At 45.6% G+C, this 20,870-nt stretch overlaps 1 protein-coding gene across 19 annotated transcripts in view; it reads left to right on the plus strand.

The window, feature by feature from the left end:
* Positions 1 to 20,870, plus strand: part of Kiaa1217 (KIAA1217 ortholog) — an 807,432-nt gene that overhangs the window by 498,963 nt on the left and 287,599 nt on the right. For 14 of the 19 annotated variants that reach the window (XM_052729451.1, XM_052729450.1, XM_052729448.1 and 11 more), the window contains one exon: positions 15,566 to 15,849. In XM_052729451.1, the coding sequence (XP_052585411.1) occupies positions 15,736 to 15,849 (114 nt within the window). In that variant the 5' untranslated portion in view covers positions 15,566 to 15,735. Of the gene's footprint in view, positions 1 to 5,122; positions 5,208 to 15,565; positions 15,850 to 20,870 lie in introns of those variants that run through there. The other 5 variants (XM_052729446.1, XM_052729459.1, XM_052729447.1 and 2 more) reach the window with 1 other exon arrangement.

Genomic DNA, 20,870 nt, shown 5'->3' on the forward strand with positions numbered 1-20,870 from the left:
AGTTTACACATTCTGGTGAATTCTGCTCTGAAAGTCCAAGAACTCCGGAACGTGGTGCACAGCTTGGCTCACTCCAGGGTAAATGCCCTAAGCGCTGCAATTTTCACTTCAAAGTTGCCACCTGGGATCCAGATTTTGTTTGTGGTGACCAAGCAGCAGGGCTGAGACCACACGGCAGCCCTGCAGAGCTGTACCTCCCAATCAAGAGTAGATGAAAGGAACCCTATAAAAAAAAAAAAAATGGACACCAGTCATGTGCTTCAGGAGCCCAGGGGATCCTGGTGTAACTTTATGTTACGTAACTGTGCGATGAATGTGTGTGGAAGACGTCCCCAGCCATCTGAACAGGAAAATCACATGCTGGGGGACTCTTGAACCTCAGTTCTTAAATGGCAGGGTTCTGGGATTTCCAGGCCTTCCAGTAAGGGAAGCTGAGAGGTCATGCTGGAGCTCTGTGACTACTGCTTGAAATATAGCTCTGAGGAGGGTCCCACATTTGCTTTCATTAGCGCTTAAAATTCATCCACAGGGTGTTTGGTAGAAGCCCAAACCTCTTTTTTATGAGCCCTTCACATTTGGAGACCTGAAGAGTATATGGGCCTTATCTTGGATCACATGCAGGTGGCCATCTGTGCTGGTGTCCTGGGGACAGTCCCGGTTACTAATTGTCCAGCTCCAATTGTTAATAGTGCCTCCTTTCCTTCTCCAGGTGCTCTGCTTAATACTTAAATATAAGGTCACTGGGGCACCTGACAGCTTGCTGTCAGAGGAGTGTGGGAGAACAGGCCGCGCTTCACCCCCACCAAGTGTGGTTCGCCAGTGTTTGCCCAGTTGTTAAACGTCTGTTCCTTCTGACATGCAGATGACACATGCCATCAGAACTGGGAAGCTAGACACTTAGCCAACAGGAAGCCTCCCTTTCAAACATCTTTGTTGACTGTTTTTTCCACTTTGTTTTGACTCAGTTATCAATGCTTTCAAAAGGTCCACTTCAGGACATTAAGCAAGCATTAATTATTTCTTTTGTGTCCAGATGTGAAATTACTTTAAACTATCTTTGCTTTTAGCAAGAGTTAAAGAAAAAAAAAAAAGCTAAACATATATCAAGGTAATTCCACTTAGGCTTGACTCTAGCCAAATTTCTCTCTGAGAAATTTACATAAAAGAAGCGGATGTGTTTTCCCACTGCCCTGTAATTAAGTAGGCCTGTAACAAACCATCCATAATTGTTTGTGATTAATTCCCATCTTAGCAGATCTCATACAAATGCCATTTTTAAAACCAGCGTTCCAGTTCTGTAATGGGTTGGCTATGACCGAAAAATCACCTTTGTCTTACTGTACTTCTCTTGTTTGGGGCTTCTGTGGATACCTGAATGGGCCAGAGGACACTCCTCCACCCTCTCTGGACTCTGGGCTCAAGGCAGCCCAAGGAGCCCCTCAGCTGCCCATATGCCCCAGCTGCTTTGGCTTCTCTCTTTGTTTTGAATGACAGTTTTTGTGCACATGTAAGCTTATTGTAAGTCCAAATCCCCACCTATGAGAAAGACTTTCACCTTCACCAGGTTACAGAGGTGGGGTTGGAAGTTTAGCCCTCAGTATCATTGTTGTGACTCTCTAGATGACTGGAAGAAAATCAAATTTAAGTTCCTGCTTTCCCAGCAAGTTCTGAAGTACAGCAATAGGCAGATTGGATGGTGATAGCAAATTTTCAAGCCAGAAATTCATTTTTAAGAGTACAGTATACTTCTAGTTCAGAGTTGCTGCTAGAACAAAGGCCATTTCTCTAGCACCTGGGGTGACAATAGTGGTGTTTTTCATGAGGATTTGAGTGCCAAGCTGATGCAGATTGCAGAATACAGCTACTGTTTCTTCTGAGAAACTTGACAGTAAGTGGGAAGTTCTTAATAAGGTCAGTGTGCCTGGGGGAGAGATATGTGACTAGAAAGCACAATGGCATGAACGAGGTCTTTGCAAAATATTTTCAGTTCCTGTTCTTAAACAACAAAAGTCCAGTGACTCACAGAAGCTCCTCCTGTAATTGCCAGAATCGGGTCACATGGGAAAACATGTCCCCATCAGTGTGTGTGTGGATCACAGTCCTTGATGGTGCAGGTTCCCTGTCTTTCTCATTTGCTTCTTTGTTCAATGCGTTCCACAGAACATCTGGACTAGCCACAGAGGGAGCAGCAGCCTGCTTTTCCCTTGAGAGAGAAGCCGAAACAGCTGGGGCGTGTGGGCAGTTGAGGGGTTCCCTGTGCTCCTTAGAGTCTCAGAGTCCAAATAGGGTGGAGAAGCATCCTCTGGCCCATCTAGGTATCCACAGAGGCCCGCAGACGGCTCTGTTGCTTTGTGCACAGCACCACGGGGGGTGGCAGCACCCCTGTCTACAAATCCTTCTTTCCTCCCCGCGTGGAATTGAAGGGAAGGGTCCTGCTGGCTGGCTGCACTGGCCTGCCACTATATCCTTTACATTTGTTCCTGTGTTGTGTCAAGTGACAGACAGGAGCTGCTAAGAGGGGACTGTTCCCACAGGGTAACAGGTTGGGTAGTGTCAGAGCCCTTAGCCTCATATTTCAGCAATCCCTGCTCCATTGGCACTGATAACTTGAAAACTTACAGCAGCCATAGCAGACTTAAGCGGGTTGGAGAGCTGGTTCAGCAGTTAAGGACACTTACTATACAGTCGTGAAGACTGGAGTTTGTGTCCCAGCACCACATACCAAGGTGGGCCTCCTGTGCCCGTCAAGCCCGGTTTCTAGGAGGGCAGAGACAGGAGGCTCACCGGGGTCAGCTGACTGGCAACCTAGTCAAAAAACCGGTTTAAGTTTGAGGAGAGACCTGACTCAACGAGAGTAAGGCATGGTAGAAGAGGACAGCAAAGGCCCTCTTCTGGTCTTTCGGGTATGCACAGGCTTGCACACTCACTCACATATCCAAACACATTTACACACAGAAAGACAACCAGAACAATCCAACCCGAGACCAGAACACCGGAGACTCTTCCTAACTTATGAACTTGTTTGGGTGGTGCTGCCATTCAAACCCTGGGCCTTGAACAGCCTGGGCGATGTTCTATCACTGAGCTCCCCTCGGACTTAGTGTGCTCCTTAAAACAGGGTTTTGCTATGTTGTTCAGGAAGGCCTTAAACTCACTCTGTACCCCAAGCAAGCCTTGAATTTGCCATCCTCCTGTCTCAGTAATGGAGATTATAGTCCTGGATTACCAGGTGGGTCCTCTTTTATGAATATTTGTACCTAAATAAATGGCCAGGATTATGGGAATAGCCATGCTCGATGATTTCCTCCGATAAGTAAGATCACAGGATGTTGCAGGGTCACAGAAACTTCTAGTTATTTGCTGTGTAAGCCCACTCCTTGGGCCTGGAAAGGTGGCTCAACTGTTAAGAGCACTTGTTGCCCCTTCAGGGAACCCAGGTTTCTCTCTCAACACCCACATGGTTGCTCACAACCATCTAATACCAGTTAGAGAGGACCAACGCCCTCTTCTGGCCTTTGTGGGCACTGCACCAAAGTGGTGCACATACATGTGTACACAAAACACCCATACACATAAAACAAACATAAATCTTTAAATACAAAATGAACCCATTGTCTGTATTCCCTCTGCTAGAGCACTGCTTGAGTTTTCTACAAGACCTCCACCTCTTAGTTTTCCAGAAAAATCCTCTTAGGAATTGAGGGGCTCTTCTTCCCCCAGCATGGGTATCACCCTTACCTTAACTGGTGGCACGCTCTTTTGTCTTTTACAGACTTCTGTATTTTTATGTTCGAAATGGCCAAAATATGTCCCTTCTGCTGCCAAGACACACGGGTGACTCAAGGTCATAATCCAGCCCAGCGGCCAGCCAGCCATTGTTCTGCACACATTCCTGTTCTAAATCAATGTCCAATCCTGCTTGAATGGGCTGTAAATTGGGTCAAGGTATGGTGGGCAGGATGACCATTGTCCTCTCCCCCCTGAGATGATATGGGGCCACAGATTAAAATGTCACACCTTCTCTATTAGCTACTGGGTTCTTTTCAGGTCTCTAAAAGAGCGGGGGCAAATGTTGCTTAGATTATTTTCCCATCCTTTTTGTGTGGACATTGTGCCTCCTATTTTCACTTTCTGGGAAATTTGCCAGCTTTCCAAGGACTGGGTAGTGAACAAAATAAATATTTGTAGGTAGTTTAAAAGGAGAACAAGTTTGTCGGATGTAATTCTGCCCATCCAAAGAAAAGCATTTTAATTGCCCTTCAGATGTTTTTAAGTAATTAACTTGAGCGACTCAGAAGGTCGATTTACTAGGTGACTTTTCAGGTTTGTGATCAAGAAGAGTGTGTGTGTGTGTGTGTGTGTGTGTGTGTGTGTGTGTGTGTTGTGTGTTTGTGTGTCTGTGTTGGGGGGAGGAAAGGAGTCCAAAAAAGTGAAGGTGCGTGAGTTAAAAAAAAAAACAAAAAAACAAAGGGTTTAAAATCCAGAGGTTAAAGTCCTGGTAAGGAAGTGATAGAAGTCGACCGGAGAAAATTACAATACTTCTTTATAGATGCTAATTAGTCCCCTACAGAGTTGGTGTGTAAAGCGTTTATTTCACAATATTTAGCATATACTTATCTTTAAAAAAGAAAGAAAAAAACTTTTAAAGAGATTTCGCATAACTTTGGGGGATTCAGCCGTTCGCTGCTTATTCCGCAGCCTATCTGGGGGGCCTGTTGGGCTCCTGAGATTCAAGAGGGCTGGGCCTGGCTTGCAACAGCCGTTCCTGTCCCTACTCCAGAGTGAAGTGTTTGCCTCGTCCGGGGAAACCCGGCAGGCAGCGTCCTGGGTCAGCAGAGCCGTCACCTGTTGGGCGGCAGAGGCGGGGACAGCCGCCGCCTCCAGGGCACAGCCCCCAGTCCCGGCGACAGCAGGCGGGTGGCGGACGCTCCGGGACCCGCGCCGAGAGAGGCCGGGCGCTGGAATGCGGTCTTCCCGGGCGAGGGAGACTTTGCACCGGAGTGGAGACTAGTTGGGGTGGGGTTTCGCCGGTCCCCTCCGCCCCACCCCCGGGCCCCCTTCCAAGCGCTTTCTGCGAGCTTTCCGAACTGCGCTCTGAAGTTTCCCGAGTGAGGAGCCTGGGCGGCCGGCAGGGACAATGGAAGAAAGCGAAGGCCAGAAATGTGAGCCGAACCTGCCTCCCTCCGCAGACAGCAGACAAATGCCCCGTAAGTAACAGTTCTCAAAGATGGAGTTACACGCACGCTGCTTAGAACTGGAGACCGGGAGCCTGGCGCCACGAACATTCATTTCTTGGGGTGTGTGTTGGGGGGGTGCGTTTTCAAACTAAGCCCAGAGCTGTGGTTTCTTGGCTCTACTTTATATTGTGGCAAGATCTTCTTGCCGTGGAAGAGGTGGTGCATGGTGTCAAACTGGTCGAACAGTGAGTGAGCAAGCAGTTTGTGCGGGATCCCTAAGCAATGACAAATGAATCGCCCGGTAGCAATTTGATAATTTCCCAGTGCTTCAAGAGGCTCTGAAAGGCAATTTTGCGCCTACGTCCAGGGCGCAGCGGTTCCATTCATTGGTTAGGAGTTTCCATGGGGGCAACTTCTTGCAGGATACAAAGTTTTGCAGCGCTTTAGAGTTAAATTGGAGTTTAAGGATGTTTTTGTTTTGCAGATCCCAATGGCAGGGGAGTACTTGAGCATCTGGATGATAGATAGAACTCTGGGGCTTTCTGTTTAAATGTAAAAGTTGGGAGTTCTTAAAACAGCTTTCCTGTATTTTCTCCAGGCAGTTTCTTTTTTACATTGTGTTTATAATAGACTTGTCTTTTCCGTAGGGAATTTCCAGAACCTTATATAGTTCCAAATAAATCTTGCCGGGAGGGTGGGTGGTTGCAGACTGCGATGCTGGCGCCCATCAGCCCCTCTCACTGTGTAGGCTGTCCGGACACCTACCACACAATCTTGAACACCCCCCACCCCCACCCCCCCCCCGCGCCCGCCCGCCCTACCCGTCCAGGTTCATGCAGGGGCCAGTTAGTAACACAAAGATATGCAGGAGTGCCCTGAGCTGTGCACGGCAGCGCGTGGGAGTGGGGATTGTGCACAAGGGAAAAGGTGTGTGTTTTTTAAAATGAAAAAAAGGAAGTAGCACATGACTCATCCACACTGAAAATGCAAAACCAAGCCAGACAGAAGAAAATACAATTAAGAGAGAGAAATCCACCAGTGAACTGAAAAGGAAGCCCGTCTCTTAAATGCTCAGTGAATCCCTGAGCCTTGGGGCGTCAGTCCACTTGTTTGAGCGTCACAGCATTTAATCTCAGTTTGAGGGTCCCGGGGTTGGTGGCGTCCAGCCTAAGGCCCCCAACTCACTCTCTTTTGATAGGACGGATCTTCCTACAGGAAGTCAACCTCTAGGCCTGTCCTGAAAGAGACGACCCAGATTCTAGAAGGGGCAATTAGAACAGGAGCAATTTAAGAACCAACTCTGAAACAACCGGAGTAATTCATTGATATTTCCGAAGTTGGGGTGGTCAAATTCCGCACTTCGCTTACTCATCCACTCCATGAATATTGAACTTTTGTTGTAGAGCAGTCACTGTGCCAGCCGCTGGGGATCCAGTGATGCCAAACGCAGACTGAAAAATACTCCCCTTCATTGGATTGATGGTCTAAAGGGCCAAATTGGGATGGGGTGGGGCAGAGGCAAACAATGAACAAATAAACAAAAATACGGAGCATGTTAGATGGCTGGGATGCTGGAGTTAGTAAATAAAAACACAGAGTGCCGGAGCTAACTTCGAGATTCAGAGAAACAATGGGTAACTTTTAAAGCATAAGTATTTCTTAAATATTACGTGGGATAGACTTATACTAAAAATATTTTTTATGCTCCCGAGCATCATATTTTACTGAAGATCCTTTGTTTTATCTGGTGATTCTGTTATCTAAAAATGAGGCTATAGGGGAAAAAAAGGGAAGAACAAGGGAGTGGGAATGAAGTCCTAAGGAATATCAGAGAACATCTCAGAGGTGACTCTGGAGCAGAGATGACCATAAACCGAATCCACAGCCCGAGAGGGAAGGGCAGGAACCTGAGAGGCGGATGGGAAGGAAAAGGGTTGAGAGGTCACCCAGGCCAGATTCGGTAGGGCTTGTGGAACTGCAGGGAGGTCTTTGGCTCTTACTTCATGGGAGGTGAGACGCCGCTAGCCAATTGGGCTTGCCTTTTCTTTAATCAAATTAATTTTAATTAATTAATTTGGAACCCTGGGAGTGAACCTAGAGTCTTGAGCATCTTAGGCAAGAGCTCTCTACCAGGGATTTTAGCAGGTACTTAGTGGGCTGGGGTGTTGTGTGGTGCTTAACCCAAGTGGATTGGGGGAAGGGCAGAGAGGCCTGTTGAGGAGGCTTCTGAAGGAAGCCAGGCAAGAAAACCAGCCCATGCTGCTTTAGGCTAGATGGTGATAAGCAGCAGGCGATAAGAAGAAAGCAGATTCCTGACGCACACTGAATGCAAAGCCAAAGGAATCTGCTAAGATCAGACATAGTGCTGAATAGAAAAGAGGGGTCGGAGACACCTTCAAAATATTTGATCCAGGTGGCTGGAAGGATGGAGTTGCCTTTACCTCAGGGGGAAAGCATTTAAGAGGAATAGATGAGGGGGAGGGGCCGGTTTGGGTTAGGGAAGCAGAATTTCCTTAGGCTGTGTGAGGATTGAGGAAAGTATCAGGCACCTATTCAGGTATTGGTCAGTGGGTTGCCAGGAGCACTGGAGACTGAGCTCTCTCCTGTGACTGCCTCTGTGCTGAAGAACCCAGGCACCGAAGAGCTAAGGTTGTACCTAGGCACTCGAGAACTGACAGGTTAGGGACATTGGGAGAGGGAGATGGGAAAATAATAAAAGGAAGGTAAGAGTCCCAGTTAGAATTTCAAGATTTGATTCCGGCTGATTCACGTGTGCTCCACTGGGCTATGTCTGGCTTTCTTAGGATGAGCCGAAGGAGCAGCATCTCTGAGGCCAGCGTCACCCGCAATGCCACGTGTGTGTGTGTGTGTGTGTGTGTGTGTGTGTGTGTGTGTGTGTGTGTATGTGTGTGTGCGTGCCGTGCGCGCACGCATCGGCTCTGCTTTATGTCTGCATGTGTGTCTGTTTCACCCAGTTACAATGTGGGGTTCCTGGGCCAGGACATGTCTCACTCACCTGTGCACTCCCAACATCTCATGGAGTGCTAACCTCATAGAGGGACACTTAACAGTTCCTTAACAATTAGACAGAAGGCTAGCAATGCCACCCCAGGGACTGTGTTTTATCAGGCGACAGTATACAAGGAGACTTTGGGTGATCGTGTAACTCATTGTTCAAACCCAGACGCCTTTGAGAATAAAAGAGAACTCTATAAATAATTTCACTGGGCAACAGTTGTAACCCGGAGCTGTTTAAGAAAGGTGGGGATATGGGGAACAGTGACATCACCATGGCTTAAGGGCTTCCTAGTCGTGTCCCCGCCCCCCCCCCCCCCCCCCCCCCCCCCCCCCCCCGCCCCTGGTGTCTTTTATCTTGGAAGATTTATATGACTCTGGATATATACAGTTAAAAAAGAGGCATATAAATCAAACATTTCCTGGTGCTAAATCATAAAGAAGCGTATTTTAAAACAACCCTTTGGAACTGAAGAGATAGCTCAGTGGTTAAGAGCATATGCTGCTCTTCCAGAATACGAGAGTTTGGTTCCTAGCACCCATGTGGAGAAGCTCACAACTGCCTGTAGTTCTTATTCCAAGGAATCTAGTAGTATCCTCCTCTGGACTCTGAGCAACTGTAGTCATATGTACAGATATATAGTTAAAATTTAAAATAAAATCTTTAAATAAACATTTTAAACACCAATTAGCTGTAAAAGAAAGTTCTTTGTTTTTCTTCCTTTTTGTTTTTGTTTTTGTTTTTTTTTTTTTGTTTGTTTTGAGACAGGGTCTTACTATTTAGTTCTGGCTAGGTTGGAACTCCTTATAGAGACCAAGCTGGCCTAGAACTCACAGGGACCTGCATGCCTCTGCCTCCTCAGTGTTGGAATTGGGACTAAATGCATGTGCTACCATGGCTGGCAAAGTGTGTCTGTGTGTGTGTAAAATTTGATCATTTATTAAAGATGAAAACAAATTTTCACACTAACATGAATGTGCTTGTTTATTTTTATATAAGGATTTAAATCTTGGCTGAATATTTGATACAGCAAGATACAGAACATCTTTAAAACTTTTCAGTTTTGATAGTTTGATTTTATAATAGTGCTGAGAGTATCACTCATATAAACATGTAGTACAAATGTCAAAAATATGTTTAAAGCCCTTTCAGAAATTCTGGAAATTTCTGTCCCAATTCCAAGTCAATATTTGCTGAATGATTTTTTTTAAATGAATTTCAAGTCAGTATCTCAAACAGCAATCTTTAAAAAAATCACACATTCCAAGATAATACACATTGAAGATGCACTAATTTGATACTTACATGCTGAAGGCTGACAGCAGGGAGCTATTTAAAGTCCTTATTTTCCATAATTAAACCATTCTTTTTCTATAAGAGCAGAAAGTTTTGCAGGAACAGTGACAGCACTGAAATTCAAAATATATAGTAATTGCATCCGAGCTGCAGTGTTTCCAGGAGCCTTGGCTGGCAAGTTGTGGCATGGTGGCAGATGCCACGTAAAGCATGCATGCTGTGTGTTCAGATCCAAGGATCCTGTGAAACAAAATGCAATGTGCTCGAGCGCTGCCAGAAGCCTCTCAGATTCATTAAAGCTTGATTTTTGTTTGTTTTGTTTTTACTCATGCAGCCCAGGATAGCCTAGAACTCTGTATGTGGCTGAGGATGACCTTGAACTCCTGATCCTCCTGTCTCTACCTCCCAAATGCTGTCCTTACAGGTGTGCAACCACCATATCTGGTTTTACATGTGTTGCTGGTGTACTTTTTAGTTTGTATTTTATGTATATGTGTGTGTGCCTGAGTCTATGAACCACTTGTACCATGTGTGTGCCTGGTACCTGGGAAGGTCAAAAACAGGGTTTGGAATCCCCTGGAATCAGGGTCAGAAGCATGTGTGAGTGGCCATGTGGGTGCCGAGAATCAAACCCAGCCTCTGTGAAAATAGAATGCTCTTAACCTCTAAGCTGTAATCTTCAACTCCTGATTATACATACATGGTTTTGAATTAACTTGATGTTTGTTGCAGGTTTGGAAACCCTTCACTGTTGCTAATTTTTTTTTTCACAGCTTCCATATTTAGTTCTGTGATTCCCCCATAGGTGCACAGTGTAAGAAGCTGTGTGCATTTGGCAGAGAAGGCATTTGGTAGTTATTGGTGGACTTCATTTGAAATGAGATCTCATGCACCCCAGGCTGGCTTTGAACTAATGTAGCTGAGGCTGGACTTGAACTCCTGCCTCTTGCCATGTGCTGGGTTATGGGTATGCATCATCATGTCTGACTGTTGGTAGAATTTGAATCTGTGTCTTGTTTCCTTTGGAGGCCATGGGCTCCTAGTCTGATCTCCTAGTATGATCCTTGGGATGTTGCCCACAGCATGAGCTCCCGTTCTGGCTTTTAAGAGCTTCTTGAGAACACTTGCAGGGGTCCATCCAATCTGCTTGCCTCTTCAGGCCACTGACTGGCAGCCTCCCGTGGAGTGCTCGCCTAGGGAATGGCAGATATTCAGTCTGTGCTCTGAAATAGCACAGCCAGTTTCTATCCCCATATCTTCTTTCCCTCTTCAAAGCACTACCTGACACTCAGATTGTGTATTAGTTTGTTTGTTGACTGTCTCTCGAATCATCATGTGGATGCTCCTGTTCGGGGAGAGATACAGTCTATCTTGATCACTACTCCCCCAGCCTCCTACTCCCTTTCAGTGTTTGGAACAGGCATCTCATCAATATTTGTGTGAATGAACAGTTACTCAGTCAGTTACCTTGAATCAACACAACACAAGAATGCTTTTCCGGACTAGGGAGCAAGCTGTTCTATTTTGTATAAAGTCTATACCAGGAATTGTTTTTAATCCTTGACTTTATTTTTTAAGAAATGTATGTATGTGTAGGAGTGTTTGCCTGCATGTGTGTCTGTGCCCCACTTGCCTACCTAGTGCCCACAGATGCCATAAGAGGGCAAGGATCCCCTGGAAGTTTGAGTCTGGCCTGGACTACATAGATACTTTATTTAAAACAAAACAAAACAAAACAAAACAAAAAACCCTAAGCTAACCACTATAAAGAAGTAAGGAGGAGCCGGGCGGTGGTGGCGCACGCCTTTAATCCCAGCACTCGGGAGGCAGAGCCAGGCGGATCTCTGTGAGTTCGAGGCCAGCCTGGGCTACCAAGTGAGTCCCAGGAGAGGCACAAAGCTACACAGAGAAACCCTGTCTCGAAAAACCAAAAAAAAAAAAAGAAGTAAGGAGGAACTAGAGATGTAGTTTAGTAGGTAAAATGCTTGATTCACAAGCATGAGGACTTGACTTTGGGTCCCCAGAACTCATGTAAAAAGTTAAATGTGGTGGCATTTGCCCTTCACCTCAGCCCTGGGAGGTGGAGACATTAGGGCCTCCCAGGTTTGCTGACAGCCAGACTAACAGAATTTGATGAGCTCCCATTTTTCTGTCTCACAAAGGTGAGCATGGTAGAGGAAGACACCTAACATCCGTCTCTGGCCTCCACATAAGCGTGTACAGATACTCCCATTCACATACACAAGTGTGCATACACCACATGCAAACACACACACAAAGGAGTATATGAACTACCTAATATATAGCAGGGTGCGTGTGTGTGTGTGTGTGTGTGTGTGTGTGTGTGTGTGTGTGTGTGTTGGTTATTTGAGACAAGATTCTATGCTCTATTACACAGTAACTCCAGCTGACCTGGAATTCACTATGTAACTCAGGCTAGCTTTGAACTCCTACCTCAGCCTTCTGAGTGCTGAAATAATAGGTATGAGCCATTGGACTCCCTAACCTTGATCAAGGAATACATTCTCAGAGAAGTTTAGTTCAGTGATAGAGTGCATATTTAGCTTGTATGTGCAAGACTCTAGGTTTAATTTTCAGTACAAATATAAAATTAAAAGCAAATAAGATAAAACAAAATCAATATCCCCGAAAGATAACCGCACTAATGCTGGTTCCCAGCAGGTTGTGGAGTGCCCCAATGATGCAAAGCCCCAAATCCCTTACTGGGTCATCTGACTCAGCCAGAGTAATCCAAGCATGGCAAAGACACCAGCTCCCCGAGTCCAGCCAGTTGCCTGTCTGTACAGCTTGCTGTGTGGACGGCTCCTTTGGGATGCGTGGCTTCCTATACCCCTCTGCCTTTTTGTATTCACCCTCGCTGGACCCTTTCTACTTTCCCCATCCAGGATGTCCAGGATGTCGACACATCCCAGCTGGAGTCCCTGGGTCTCTGAGGAGCAGCTCTTTGGCCTGCTTACCCTCCTCCTGCCCACTTCTGCTCTGGAGAATGAATGTTTAAGGGCCCGTTTTCCATTGGAAGCTCTTGTTTGCTCTTTGCCCTGCTGGAAGTGGGCTCCCTGGAAGAGCTTGGGAGGGGCAGGAAGAGGAAACAGGGCTGCCTTTCAGCCTTGCTGAGCCTTGTCTTCAGGCTACAGCTTCACTACTTTGTTAGACAAGGATTCCCAGAATAGCAAACAGCCAGACACACCCATATTTACATCTTAGCACCAAAGTTCTTTCCAAACAAGAAGTAGAACTGCCCTTCTGTTTGGCAGCTTGAGAGTGCACCCTTGTGCTTTTCTTTATGCATATGGAGAAGGAGGAATTGGCCCACTTGGGTCTGACACCTGACTGTGGAGTTGTGGCAAAATGGACTTTGCCTCCTCCTTCTCTTGTTTATGGGTGCCCTGACTTGGGTTTTAGGCTCAGCTAAAAGGCTAGATTCTCTCCACATGGCTACAATAGTCCAGATGTCATTTCTCCTTCAAGCGTGTGGCTGGCAGCTTCCAAGAACAGAGGAAAAGGCCTAAGTAACTATGAGGAGGGTGAAATGGTTTTGTGTGGACAGTATTGGCTTGTTCAGGTGCTGGTGGTGCCTGGTGCTGGGTCAGAGGCAGATGGGACTGATGGGACAATGGGTAAGGGTGATAAGACAAAGGTGGGCTCTGTCTGCCAGGTGGCCTGCAGAAGCCTTTTTTCTTGCTAACTGCGGGTACTGTTTCCATTCCTTTTCTCCATGGCATGTTCAACCTTGTTAGGCAACTGGAGACATTATTGAAAAATCCACAGGAATGTGAAAGAAATAGAAAACCAGTGTAAAGTTGATGCAACTTTCCCCATGAGAAGTATCAGGAAAGGGTGAGAGTTTAAAGTCCAGGCAGTGGGATGACAAAGAGGTTAATGTCTACTGTAGGGGTGGCAGTGACCTTAAGACCCTACTTCTACCTGGCTTCCCAATTTACTTCAAGAAAGTGGGAGACACCATTGTCTGCAAAGCTAAAGTGTTCCTGCTGTCTTGGCCTGCTCTACTGATCCCTGGATGGAGCAGCTCAGCTCCTGAAGGCCTATGAGTTCAGCAGAGTGTCTTCCTCCTGCCTGTCTGACTGGTCACGCATGATTGTTTATCCGTAAGGTTGAATGTAGACGTGTGTGTTTCTGGCCCATGTAAAGAAATAGTCTTGCCAGAGATTCAGACTTGATCATTAAGCTAGCTGTCCTGGGTAATTTTTACATGCATTATTTTAATGTAGTTGAAACCAGTATTGAAAAGCCACAGGGCTCTAGCATGCATACAACAATTTTGGCTAATACAAAATACATGTACAGCACACACACACACACACACACAAAATAAGCCGAGCATCTTTGTGGTATGTGCTTCTCGGCCTGAGATATGACCTTTCTGCTCTTAGCTTTATTTTTTGTTGTGGTCTTGTGGCTGTGACCCAGAGCCTTACGTATCCTAGAGTTTCATCTCTAGGCTGCATCCCTGACCCTGAGTTCTGCACTATGTAATAGACTCTGTGACTGCTGTATTATTAGGGAATATATGCTAAAAGAGGAAATTGTGGTACAAATTAAAGACATTATTACTTAGTAAAGATTATTCTTCCTAAATAAATAAAACTATACTAATCCCTCAATATCTTTTTAACCAGATATCTGTCTTCTTCCTCTTTAAGCTCACTGCTGAAACTAGTGAAAGTTGATAGTAACTAACTGAGCTGTTTTCCTCCCTTTCTTCATCAGTGTCTGGTGGAGATGCTGTCAAGAGCTAAATAATGAGAAGTGGGGTGTACACAAAGAGAGGTGCTCTCAGGACACACATTCTCAGGAAGACGAGAACAGGAAAACTAGCCAGAGATGAAATATTTTCCATTCCTTGCCAGAGGGCCTCTACACTTGGAGATCTTCTGTATTCAGAGGTCTCCAGGCAAAAGAGGGGGTAACAGTGTTAGGGTGTTGGTGCCCTTGCTTTTAGGGAGCTGGTTTATGCCTAAACTATGGACACCTGCTGCTTAAAAAAATTACTAAACAAAAACCAAACAAATAAGTAAATAAAAACTATAAAGCTGGCATACACCTTTAATCCCAGCACTCTTTTGGGCAGGCTGAGGCAGGAGGATCTCTGTGAGTTCAAGGCCAGCCTGGTCAACATAGCAAGCTCGAGGCCAATCAGGACTACATAGTGAGAGACCCTGTCTCAAGACAAAACAGAACAAACTCAAGGAAACAAGCAAAAGACTGTATTCTTGAATCCTTGCAGCTTCTCAATGTTTGTTACTTTCATTCCCATCTTAAAAAAAAAGAAAAGAAAAGAAGGGGAAGGATGATCTTTGTACACACTTTGAACCCTAAGCATTAAACCTTGTAAGTCCTTGTTGATCTGTTCTAAGGATAAGCTATGGTGGCTCTGAAAGGCCAGCTTAGAAGCAGTCTACCTAAGTCAAAACCGTCAAAACATACCCATGGCTCTTCCCTTGCTATGTTTTAGATAAAGTCATTTCTGGGAAAGTGTGGCTTAACCTTTGCCTTACGGCTCCCCGACTATTACCTCCAGTGATGCTCCCCTTGCCTGGCTTACTGGAATGGAGAAATGGAACTTTCCAGCGGTTCACTGGTGCCAGCTGTCTTCTGGGGGAACCACATGTGTCAGAAGATCCATCTTCAGATTATAAAAATTTTAAAATCCTGTTAGTAGGTTGTCACTATAACAGAAACTATACAAATAGTCAGAATTACTGGAGTTACCTCTGCCATCATTACAGACACAGGGGCAGTTACCTGCAAACAACTAGTCTGGCCAAGCTTTCTCATTTGTAGCAAACTCAATGACAGCAAGAATTAAAAAACATTTGCTACAGCATCTATAGTACATTTTTTTTTTCAAATTTCTTCTGATTATAGTTTTTTTCTTATTCTTGCCAAAAAAAAAAAAAAAGAACAACAACAAAAATAAATTCTGTTAAGTTACATTGATTCATTAGCAACTGCCACAAACCCCCTTGGTGTTCTACAAATGAGACTACTGTGAAAACATTCATTGTGAATTGCACTGTTGTTCTTCATCCTGCAGAACAAGGGAAAAGCAATCTTCATGTAACGTCCCTGGAAGATGCAGCATGCCGCCGGCCCAAGGAGCGCCTCTCTAATGGAAACACCCGGGCTCAGGTTTCCAAGCCTGCCCGAAATATCCCACGGAGACACACGCTAGGTGGGCCCCGAAGTTCCAAAGAGATCCTGGGGATGCAAACGTCTGAGATGGACAGGAAGAGAGAGGCGTTCCTGGAGCATCTAAAGCAGAAGTACCCCCACCATGCCACAGCAATTATGGGCCACCAGGAGAGGCTGAGGGACCAGGTAGGAACACACTGTCAGTTTTCCTGGTCTTGCTCATTCATTAAAAAAATATATTTTTAAAAGTTTATAAATTTATTCACGTGTGTGTCCATAGAAGTGTCTGCGGCACATTTGTGTGGTCAGATGCAAACCTATGCATGTGCACAGATGCCAGAAGGGGGCGTCAGGGGTCCTTGGCTATCATTCTGCACTCGTTTTGAGGAATAGTCTCTTCCTGAACCTGGGGCTTGCATTTTCTCAACTAGCCTGGCAGTCTGCAAGCCCAAGTGATCCTCCAGTCTGGGCCCCCTCAGAGCCGAGGTTACAGGCATGCACAAGGCGCTGAGTCATCCCTTCCAGCCCACCCAATCTGCTTTGTTGTTGTTGAGCTTAGAACCCAGAGCCTTGTTTATGCTAGGAAAACATCCCTACAAAGCTCATTCATTGTTTTCTTTCTTTTTTTTAAAAAAAGATTTGTTTATTATTATTAGTGTTGTTATTATTATTGTTATTTTACTACTACTAATTATTATTATTATTTTGAGTTTTGTTTGTTTGAGATGGGTTTTACTGTGTAGTCTTGGCTGGCTTTGAACTCTTTATGTAGCTCAGACTGGCCTTAAACTTACAGAGTTCTGCCTGCCTCTGCCTCACAAGAGCTGGGATTAAAGTCATGAGCCACTATGCCCAGTCTATTATTATTGTATGTATTTATATGCTTATGTGTGTGCCTGAGTTTATATGTACTGTCTGCATGCAGGAGCTTACAGAGACTAGAGAGGACATATGTGAGCTGCTGTATGGGTTCTGGGAACCACACCTGGGTCCTGTCCAAGAGCAGTCCACCGTTCTTAGCCCCTGAGCCATCTTTCCAGCCCTCAGCTCATTTTTTTAATGAGCAAGATGGCTTAGTGTTTTTGTCATGCAGTTGTCCCTGATTTCCAGCTTAGCTACAGAAAAGGTTTGATGTGAGAGCTGAGAGCATTGTCCTCCTAACCGGTATAGCAAGAGAACAGGGAGTCTGACCCAAGAAGAAGGCTCACACACACACCATGCAGTTCTCTGAAAAGGAGCTTTCGTTTTTTAACCACAAATGCATCTAATGCACGGGGCATGAAGGATCTTGTTTTCTGAGTGAGACATGGTGCAAATGCAATTCATCCCGAGAGCACTTAAGTGCCTGGCACAGTGGATAAGTGAATGAATGAACGAACACAAAAATTTGTAAGTACCTGCCAAGGCAAAATGGAACATCCAAGAATAGACTTGTGACAAGCTTCTTTTCTTCAAGCTGACATCAGGCTGTGCGCTGCTGTTCTTTTTGCGTCTTTCATAGAAACCACGGGTGTTTTCTTTGCATCCTTTGCTTTCTGCTGTCTTCAGCTACCTGTTTTCTCCGGTTATCTCGACAGCCACACAGATATCACCCAACTGTGGCGCAGGGTATTATTGTTCCCGGGCTGTGTGCAATTACTTTTTAGCAGACTGAGCAGGTTTGTGGTCACAGGAGATGTGCGGCTTCCTCTGAGGCCCTCACTGGCCTCTTATCAGATTGACCTTTGAGGCTGGAGACTGTAGTGAGGAAGCAGGGAAGGCTCAGCCTGTATTCCAAGTGGGTGGGGAGCAGGTAGGGGGAGGACTCTACTGACTTGCTGACTCCAGGGACTAAGACAGGCTCAGTGTTTGCAGTCTTCTGTCTTGCCAGTTAGTGGCCAAGGTTCTGTCTAAGTCACTCAGCTTTTGGTTGTTCACAGAAATGGGTACTAGCATCATCTGGTACAATTTCAATCCACAGTTCATCCTTAGTTCCTTTTCTCCCTTAAGTTGAACGTTCTCTAAGGATTCTATCTGAATGCCTGAAGTTGTGAAATGTGCTTTCTTTTTCACATTTCCTTTTTTTTCCCCCTCTTTGCATTGCAAAAAGGCAGACTGTGGCCTGCAGAGAGGAAATGGGAAACCTCGCTGATATAAAGATGGACCGATGACCCACTCCTGTGTAATTAAGGAGGGCTACCTTTCCTTTGAAGGAGGCTTGCAGCATCCATGTGCATTTGAGCAATGGGATATGTGCTTTCTTCTCTTTATGTCACTGTTTTGGGAAATACAATATTTGATACAAAACTACTCATATGGAAGTAAACTTAAACTTGGTTAAATGATTACACAGCAAGGAGACGCTGGGATTTGAACCAAAAGAAGTGTGAACTGGGAATCTGGGATTTGAACCAAAAGAAGTGTGAACTGGTAATCCTTGTTTATTCTACTATCCTAAATGATAAAAGTCATGGCCTGTCAGTCTGCTTTTTGTTATTGTTACTTGTTGGTTTCTTAGACAGGGTCTGGCTATGCAGTCCTGGCTAGCCTGGAATCCCTTATGTAACCAGGCTGGTCTTGAACTCACAGGGATCCCTCTGCTTCCTGAGCCACCATGCCAGGCCCAGGGCTTGTAGGTTTAGGGTAGATGCTTATGACTCAAAAGGGAGGGTACACTTGAGGAGGATGGAGATAAGGACGGAAAAGATAAAAATCCGTGCTAAATGGGAAGGGAGGTGGGTTAGTGGCCTCAGGTATCGATCTCCTCTTCCCAATAACACCTCTGCTGGAGCAGCAAGGTGACCTAGCAGCTGCTCTCTCCTGATGTGAAGGAATGCCACGTTCTGTGTCTGCCTCGTTTGTATTCCGAGCTGATGGTTCAAAAGCGCGGAGATTTTGAAGGCCACATCTGTGTGCGCTCGGTCTGCTGCTGAGGTTCTGTGAGTCCATCCCACCCAGCCTACTAGACAACAGAGAAGCCTTGGAGGGTCTTGGGAAATTCCTGCAGACACTACCTCATCTTCTGAGTTTGCATTCCTTGTCTCCCACCACCCATTTGCACTCTTCCTGCCATCCTTTGTTCATCGACCTTCTGACTGTGGATTTTCCTGTGGAGGAAGTCAAATAACATCATCTGATGTGCATCTCCAGACTCTTAAGTACCAGCTGTTCCTCTATGGGCTGTGTTCCTGGCTGCCTCTCTAGCATGGTTGAGAGAAAGAGAGAATACCAAGTCAAAAACGATGCATCTGGCATTGTATATGATAGCTTGGGAGCAGGAAAATCTAGGAATCTTCTAATTCCTTGGTATCAAAAACGATGAAAAGAAGAATGTGGCCCTGTTTCCAAATCTTACTTGAAGTGCTGGAATACTCCTAGTAGAGAATTTTAAATTTAGGTTTAATTTTTAAAAATGTATTTTCTCGTGTGTGTGTGTGTGTGTGTGTGTGTGTGTGTGTGTGTGTGTGTGTGTGCATACAAGTGTGGAGATCAGAGATCAACTTTGTGGAGTTAGGCATTTCCTTCTACCTCTATATGGGTTCCTGGTAGAGAAGTTAGGGTGCCAAACTTGTGTGGCAACACCTTTGCTGGATGAGCCAGCTCCCTGGCCTTGCATTTGAGTTTTTAAAACCATGAATGCCTTTTCTTGACTCTCAACTATTGAAAAGCTGAGAGATTGCCTTAATGTCCCTCAGAGTCCTTAAAGTCTGCAGGTGACCACTTTGCAGCATAATGTGTATTTGCTTGCATAAGAGTGGCTCCGCACATTTCCGCCTCCCTCTACATTCTCAGGCCTTTTCAAACAACTACTTATTTGCTTAGCTATTTGTATGTGTACATACACACGAGGGTATGTGAGGGTACAAGCATATGTGGGGCGTGGGGGTGCCGGGACAACTTGGAGGAGCTGATTCTCACCTCTACCTTGTTGAGGCATGCTTCTGAGCAGTTCTCTCAATTATACTGTGATTATAGGTGCTTGCCACCATGTCTGACTTTTTATGTGGTTGCAGGAGTCACTTGCACTTTGACCCCCTGAGCCATCTCCAGGCCCTCTTGGGCTTTTCTTTCTTTTTTTTTTTTTTGTTTTTTTTTTCAAGACAGGGTTTCTCCATGTAGTTTTGGTGCCTGTTGTGGCTTTCACTCTGTAGCCCAGGCTGGCCTCGAACTCACAGAGATCTGCCTGGCTCTGCCTCCCGAGTGCTGGGATTAAAGGCATGCGCCACCGTCGCCCAGCATTTTTGTTGTTGTTGTTTGTTTTTCTTTCTTTTCTTCCCCCCTCCCTCTCGAAGCTGTGGACCACTGAGCTAAATCCCCAACCCCCCTCTTGGGCTTTTTTAATTGTGCAGGGCCATTAGACAGGGGGTCCCATTGCCTGGCTGTGGAAGGTGGGGTATGGTTGGAATGCAGCCTTCACTATAGGCTAATTGTGGGATTTGGCACTGATGACTTATCTTTCTCAGTCAAAGCATGGTGAGATCCAGATCATAGCACCAAGCAAGAGCTGTTGGGAGCATCTTCCCATGGTAACTCTTAGCATTGCTCTATTCCGGTTCATGGCCACCTGCATATTTTGAAGACTTTGTTTGAAATCCTTGTTTCTTTCTAGCACAAATGTTTCGGTATTGGAGGAGGTTTGTTTATTTTCCCATTGTCAGTGAACAATTTCAGTGTATTTCTGAAGCTTATGTTTTTAAACTCTGCTCCTCCTGCTTCCACTTTCTGAAAGCTAAGGTTGCAGTCATACGTCATGATACCTGGCTGAAACTCGGACTTCTCTTGCATTAAAATAATCAGTTCAGTGGCCGGAGAGAAGGCTCTCAGCAGGTAATAGCCCCGGCTTCAGTCCTCTGCAAGAGCAGTGTGTGCTCTCAATCCTCAAGCCATCTCTCTCGTCCCGGAAGAGGAGCTTTCCAGAGACAAGCTAAATTGGCAAATTAAAGGCATTTTGATGCTAGCTCTCTCAAAATTCACAGAAAACCATGATGGGTGTTAATAATAGAGAGGAGAAAACACCCTCTCTGTGTAAAACAGGGAAACAGGGTGAACGGCTCTGTGGACATACAGTATGGATGGGAAAGGGTTAAAGGGTTAAAGGTGCTATTCACCACCTTGGCCAAGCCTTGTGGGGGTAGCACATACCTTTAATCCCAGCACTCAGGAGGCAGAGGCAGGAGTATCTCTGTGAGTTTGAGGCCAGCCTGGTCTACAGAGAGAGTTCCAGGACA

The sequence above is a fragment of the Peromyscus californicus genome, unplaced genomic scaffold, assembly GCF_007827085.1.
Source record: "Peromyscus californicus insignis strain IS unplaced genomic scaffold, ASM782708v3 Scaffold_8__1_contigs__length_139910024, whole genome shotgun sequence".
Lineage (NCBI taxonomy): Eukaryota > Metazoa > Chordata > Mammalia > Rodentia > Cricetidae > Peromyscus > Peromyscus californicus.